This window comes from Contarinia nasturtii, unplaced genomic scaffold, assembly GCF_009176525.2.
Source record: "Contarinia nasturtii isolate CC-2019 unplaced genomic scaffold, AAFC_CNas_1.1 Cnas_scaffold_1101, whole genome shotgun sequence".
Lineage (NCBI taxonomy): Eukaryota > Metazoa > Arthropoda > Insecta > Diptera > Cecidomyiidae > Contarinia > Contarinia nasturtii.
This window is the reverse complement of record NW_022198445.1, coordinates 564,467-571,966: the sequence shown is the minus strand read 5'-3', so window position 1 is coordinate 571,966 and position 7,500 is coordinate 564,467. Positions and strand designations below refer to the sequence as shown.

Here is a 7,500-nt window from a genome sequence, read left to right as displayed (position 1 = left end):
GCAGACAGAATACTGACTAAATAGCTAAAAATAAAAGAAAACGAATAAAAGAAATCACACTTTATGTCGAAATTGTTGATCAAGAAATATGGGGAGTGATAAAAATTAAGATTATAAAATAGGATAAAATAAATAAAGCAGTTATATCACCCACGCTTTTGGGCTTGTGCATTGTTACGGGCCTGTTATTCTTTGAACATTTGTGTGCACCCACACATTTGCACTGAAATTCCATTTATTGTATTCTACGCACACCGACACAGTCGCACACATACACAATCACAGCGCTCAAATTCAATGTATCGCATAGAGGCAGTGTGTCAGCAAGCGATGCATCATTGCTTTGATATTTCGATGTGAGCGCTCGAGTCTATATGTCGATGTGCATTTTCTTTTTCCAAATTAACGTAATACCTGAGTGAAGGTAATCCATTCAGGATCGCAGAAAAAGATTCAAGAATTCAATTGTAGTGTTCAATAGAAAAAAAGTATCCAAAGCAATTTTTCTTAGATCAACAATAATTTTTTGTGCATTTCGATTGAAAGTTTTCAAAAAAAAAATCGGAAAAAATCAATTTTATCGGCAAAAATTTATAATTCAATGTGCAGTTGTTAGTGCTATAAAAAAACCAGATAGAAAGAGAAGGAGACAGACACACAGAGAGCGTAACAATCATCGTAAAAGGGCAATATTGGCGACAGTGTGTTTTCTGTGTGTGATAAATCGATACATGGAGATACGCATAAATATGTGTATACCATCTCTACACTGAAATACCAACGACAACAGCGATACGTTCGACAAAGACAGGCAACGCAAAGTAAACTAAACGAAAATCAGTGTACAAAAGAGGGACAAAACGATTTCGACCAACAAAAAAAAAACCAATTGACGTTTGCGCTCTGCAAGCAAATTCCCGTAGTATATTTTCGAATGGCGATGAATGTCGTCGTATGAAAAAAAGATTCTTTTTTGTTGAGTACTCAAAAGAAAGTTGGTGATTAAGCTGAAAATTATTACTTGCACGCGTTATAAAAAGGACGGACATTATTTGTGCGCTCCAATTATTGGACAGCATTTTTTTCGTTTTCTGTTTGAAATTCATTTTGCGACTATTGTGTGAACAAAAGAACCAATATAGAATCGAAAAAAATAATAATAATTCCGATCAGAACTGGAAATACGTAGATTTTGAAACAAAGAGAAAAATAGTGATTTTTTTTTTCAGCGCGTGTGGTAGTGTTATGCATTCTAAGGACACACATATCGCAAAACAATAACATAACAATACAAAGAGCCAGACACCATTAATGAAATTAAAAAAAGAAAAATAAGTGGAGCAAAATATCGACTAAAAATTGATAAAAATAAACCAAGGAAACAATTTAAATAGAGCAGAATAATAATAAAAAATAAATAAATCACAGTGAAAAAATGGCGTCAGTATCATCTTCGTTAATTGCACGCAATACTTTGAAAAGTCGATTATTTCTCACGACATCATCAGCAACAGTGGCCGCAGCCAGAGTTTGGTGTGTAGCGATTTTTCTGTTGGCCATCACAAATGGCTGCCATTCGATTAAATTCGAAGGTGAAAACTTTGGTAAAAATAAAGAACATATCCTGGAAGCATCATATCACGGTTTAATCAAAGAGAATGAAACGTTTGTCGAATTGACGCCTTTAATAAAAGTGGACGAAACGCAAGTCTGTGATTTTCGTATCATAAAAAAAAGCAATCATGAGATCCCATTTGAAATTGAACTGGTCGACAATTTGGCCGTTGTGAAAGCAACAAAAACATTGAATTGTGAAAAGCATATAATTTATCGCTTTGACATTGTTGCCATTCTGTGCGATGGGTCACATTCAAATACAGCTAGTGTGCATGTTGCTGTGAGCGACATAAATGAATATTCACCCGTATTCTCGCAACCATCTTACGTAATTGATGTGGATGAAGGACGATTATACAAGGAGATTATCCGTGTTGAGGCAACCGATCGTGACTGTTCGCCACTATTTGGTGACATTTGCAAATATGAAATTTTACAGGGAGATTCGGCCGATCATTTACCATTTTCAATTGATAAAGAGGGTGTCATCCGTAACAATGCACCATTATCGCATAAAATCGCACAAAATCACATTCTATCGGTGGTTGCATACGATTGTGCAATGAAAGAATCGGCTCCGGTTATGGTGAATATCCATGTAAAACGAGTTTGTGAGGCACGTATAAACAATGTGCCCGACCACGTCAACTATACCACAAGCATTGCCACTGGCATCGATCTATTTCCGAAAATTAATTTGGAATTATGTCACTTACAATGTCCGGACACAAACATGTTTATTCAATCAACTGTTAACCTGAAAACCAATCATATTTCATTTGGTTGTGACCGTGATGCAGATAAATGTTTCCAGCAAAATAATGTCGTTGATTTATTACCAAAATTTAGCCAATGGACGAAGGATTTAACATACGATGAAGGTGGCTCCGATGCCGTATTCCATTTTGATGGTAATTCTGGTGCAATCGTACCATCAACCACAATTTCGCATCATGATTTTGCATTGCATCCATTCAGTATAAGTACCATTTTCCGACATCACAACATTGCCACCAATGATAAGCATACAAAAGAGCATGTCATTTGCAGTGCCGACGATCACAAAATGAATCGACATCATATGGCATTGTTTGTACGAAATTGTCGATTGATTTTATTGTTGCGCAAAAATTTCAACGAAGGTGATTTGAACATTTTTAGCCCGGCCGAATGGCGATGGAAGGTACCACAAGTGTGCGATAATGAATGGCATCATTATACAGTTAACGTTGATATACCAAAAGTTGATTTATACATTGATGGCCGTAAATTTGAATCAGTTGTTGAAGATCGTCACACCAATCCAGAGGTTATCGATGACTGGCCATTGCATGCTGCTCATGGTGTGAATACAACACTAACAATTGGTGCATGCTATCAAGGCTCCGAAAACCGTTTAAAACATGGATTCAATGGTGATATTGCTGAAATAAAAGTGGCTCTACAATCGACACTCAATGAAGATGAAATTCGCTGCACAAATGAATGTGCCGAACATTTGGTTGTACCGTCCGAACATCTATTGGAACCAGCTCAACAAATTCAATCGAATGCTCAGCTCAACGAAATCGTCATTGAGGGCAGCAATCAAACGAATATTGAAAAACTTTTGCAAAACATTCAATATTTGAATTCAAAAGAAATGCCTACGATTGGACGTCGTAATATTGAAGTGAAAACCGTTGTCAGTTGTCCTGGTAAAAAAGCCATTCGATTGCCAACCATTGAAACGTATTTGATGGTCCTTAAAGATGAAACCGTTGATGACCCATCACCGAGCGACATTCAATTGAATGGCATTCCAGACAGCGACAAAGCATTGACCAACGACGAGAAGCCACAAATTTTAATCACTGGCAAACAAAATCACTTGGTGTCATATCAAGATATCAAAGAAGGTGTCCACATTTTGGCCAATGTTAATATCGATGTTATGAGTGGCGATCAAATTTTGTCACAACTTCAAAAATTGGATTCATGCATTGTAACCGTTTTCCCAAGTTTGAATCCGGACCATGAGCAAATTGCCATGCCAAAAATGGAAAATCTTTCATCGACGCTCGATATCAAAACAACAATCACGAAGGACGGCGTTGAAATGATTGGATTCGATACAATTGTCAATTATCAATCGGTTTTGCAATCACTTGTATACACCAATAAAAAACCAGCATATTACTTGAATCGCGTATTTAAATTATCATGCTCGCAAATGAATTCACGATTCCGCAGCGCTGAATATACAATGACCATTACAGTATTGCATCCAAAGCAAATGCCAACAAGTGCACCGCCAACAAAAGAGGCTACCAAACCAGCTTTTATCGCTTCCGAACAATCGTCGCACGATCCATATGTGTTCGCTCATGCAATGGTCCACAATCATGAGGTTGATGAGCCAGTCAGTCGTATTCATAATATTAACAATCTTAAAGGTCATGGTTCACTTCAATCGACTTTATTGATTGCCATCATTGGTGTCGTTTTTGTTGTATTCGTTTGTGGCATTATTATTGTACGCATTCGTTCCGGTGTCGATATGAGAGGCGAATCAGTACGTAAACTTGATAAACATATTCCTGCCAAACTAAATACCGATCCACAGCTCGATTGGGACGATTCAGCGCTTACCATTACAATTAATCCCATGCAAAATTGTAGCGTGTCTGATGATAGTTCAGAATCGGAATCCGAATCGGAAGATGAAGAGATCACCACAAATGGACGATACCGAAACGTAAGTCAATTGGAATGGGACAATTCAACAATTTAAATGAAACGAGACCGAAACTGAACATCATACTAATCCCGAATCATGACTGATTATGTTGGAATTCCCAAATAAGAGAAGGTAAAACAATAATATTAATCAACAAATAATAATTTAATAACAAGAAAAAAAAAAAACAAAAAAATTAAATTTCTTTGGATATTATATTTTTGAAGTTTAAAGGAAAATCAATTCATAAAATTTCACTGTTTTTTGTGCTAAACAAATTCACACCAACACTATTATTATTATTATTATTATTATAGAGAAAGAGAGAAATGAACACAAACACACAAGAAGATGATGACACATACACAAATTGAAAGTAAAAAAGAAAACAAACAGCAAAATCATCTCGTTCTATTCAAAATGCTAATTATATTATTAACGATAACTATTCAACATTGGAATTATGTTTCAATTATAATTGATTGATTGATTGGAAATTGAGACAAAGACACAAATCGGATGAATTATACATATGTAATTGAGCGCTATTTTACAAGTATACAAACAAGATGAGAATGAAAAAAAAGACAACAACAAATTATACATATACATTAATTATATCTGTCCTGTTGTTTTCCGTCCTGGTGGCGTTGAAAACCAATATTTAAAATTATATACATATGTGAAACGATTATTAATCCCGTTAATATTTTTTTTTTTCACGCGTCATTTTGTTCGACGTTTTTTTCTTCATTGGAGACATGTTTATTGTATTCATAGAACGATAGTCACATATAGTTCTTTTTTGGACATTTGATTTTATATCATTCGTTTTAGTTTTTTTGACTAAAGCTAATAACACACAAAAAAAAAACATGACAAAAAATAATAATAATTATAATTAAACTTAAATAATTAAACAACAAAAACAAACAAAAAATAAAAAAAATCATAAATGTAATTGTATCTTTGTGTACTTTGAAATTATTTTCGAATTGAATGAAAACCAAGACAATGTGAAACGTGAAAGAGAAGCTATATAATTTTCCATTAATAAATAAAATTTAGTGTGAAAAAAGTGAAAAAAATATGAGAGATTTGATGAGAGGTTAGCTCTATTATAATGTTCAATCAATGGTGTCGGCACAAATTCACTTTTTCATTTGGATTTTTATTTGTGTCGACTGTCATCATATAGAAGTGACGTGAGACTTAACTCATTTACGGCCAACCGTCCATTCGTTTGTCATAGCTTAATTTCCTCAAATTTAAAGCCATTAAGTCAACAGATATCATTTAAATGGTCAATTAGATATGCAAATTCTACTGAATTCAATGGTAATTTCATTTGAATCTCAGTTTGAAACAATTCATTTTGCATATTCATTGAATTTTGTTAATTGAATCAAACACTTTAGATTTTCGGTATTTCTACATAGAATAATGACACAATTTGCCATTTTAGATAAGATTTTTCTCTTGTGATGTATATTTCATTGAATTCGTAGAATGTCTGATGACGAAAAACTCAAAATTCCATGAACAAAAATCGGTGGTTCGTATCAAGTCTCGCGTCTATTTTTGAATGGCTACAATGGAAATGCGAATTAGAAATCATGATGTTATTTGTAAGACTATAAGTATAAAAAAACACACACATATACTGAAAAAAGACACATTCAATCTAAATGGTACACAACAAAATGAAATTCTAATAATTCTAAGATTACTGCAAAAAAAAACATTGCAATGTTAAAAATAGTAGTAAATGAAAGAAAAAAAATATATATATATTTTTGGTTCCTCTTTTTGTTGGATTTGTGAAGAAAAATAAAAATAAAACAAAACGCAAAGAAAAAAAAAACATAAAAAAATAATGTGAGAAAAAAAATCCAACTTTCCTCCGGCATAAAAAAAAAAACATATAAAAATGAATGTTTAATTTAGAATTCAAACATCAGCTCATTCGACAAATTTAAACAGTGTGCATGTTAATGAGTGCAAATACACTCTTTTTTGATCGATTGAAACATTCTTACAGTCAATTTAATTCCGACCATTTCATTTTTTCACCTAGTTTTTAACAATACACACGTATATTGACATTTGAAGTGCGAACTACATGATTATTATTAATAATTGTTACAATGAGCTCCAATTGAAAATTAGAAAAAAATGCAAGCAAAAAATTATATCGCAACTAACAATAAATCATCAGTCGATTACTGTTACGATCATAACTATCACTATGTAATCACGGCCGCATTGTTACATTGCATTTATTTGAAATGGCGAAAAAAATGCTTTAAAATCATTCATCGAGCATTTTGCGAACATGGCAGCTGAAATACATTTCTGATGTTCTTTTCGAAATTGGATATTTCTGAGTACTTTTTTTACGCCGACACATATTTTGCATGAAACAGCATAGAATTTAACCGAAAAAAAAAAACAAGTATATACACAACTTTGGATTAAGTTGAAATATTAAGAGGAAGAAAAAAACACAAACTCGAAAGCAGTTAATGAAAATTGAATGAATTTTGCCAGTACAGTAGATTAAAACTATATATGTTGCAAATAAATATATATATATACAAAGGAATAATAACAACAACAATAATAAAATAAGCCGATGAGATCATTTTGAGATCATTGGACATTTTATGAATTCAGTGAATGGCGAATCATTCGAAAATTGGTTAGTCGCTTCGATGACAAACAATAAAGTAAATCTGAAACACAATATACGTTTGTAATGCGCCACTCTTTGTCACAAATATACATTCACACGTACATACAGAAAGAAAAAAAGAAAGAAAAAACATCCGGAATAATACCAAATGTCCAATTCACAAATTCCGATTCAGCGCTTCACATATATATTGTCACGATAAAAGCATTACTCTTTTTTTCGAATCTTTCGCTAAACCTATTTTAATCACTGCAAACGATGAAGAAAAAAAATGGTATAAAAAGTGAAAAGTGACATAATAAAACCATCCAGAATAAAACATGGAAACTCAAACGAATTTCTCGGCACCAGGCACAAAATATTTTTCATATATAATAACAAAGCTAATTTAGAATAGAGATTGTGTATATAATAAAAGAAGACAAAAAAAAAACAGAAATACAGAGGAAAATATGTACAACAAATTGTA

The 7,500-nt window shown here is 33.0% G+C and overlaps 1 protein-coding gene across 1 annotated transcript; it reads left to right on the top strand.

The window, feature by feature from the left end:
- Positions 1–364: 364 nt before the first annotated feature.
- LOC116344638 (calsyntenin-1) lies at positions 365–5,234 on the top strand. Its single transcript, XM_031773265.1, has 2 exons — positions 365–4,468; positions 4,654–5,234. The coding sequence occupies exon 1, from the start codon at positions 1,436–1,438 to the stop codon at positions 4,388–4,390; it is 2,955 nt and encodes a 984-aa protein (XP_031629125.1). The 5' UTR covers positions 365–1,435; the 3' UTR covers positions 4,391–4,468; positions 4,654–5,234.
- The last annotated feature ends 2,266 nt before the right edge of the window (positions 5,235–7,500 follow it).

What these genes read in the sequence shown, in the direction of transcription:
- LOC116344638 (XM_031773265.1), top strand. Translation starts at nt 1,436, where the DNA reads ATGGCGTCAGTATCATCTTCGTTAATTGCACGCAATACTTTGAAAAGT.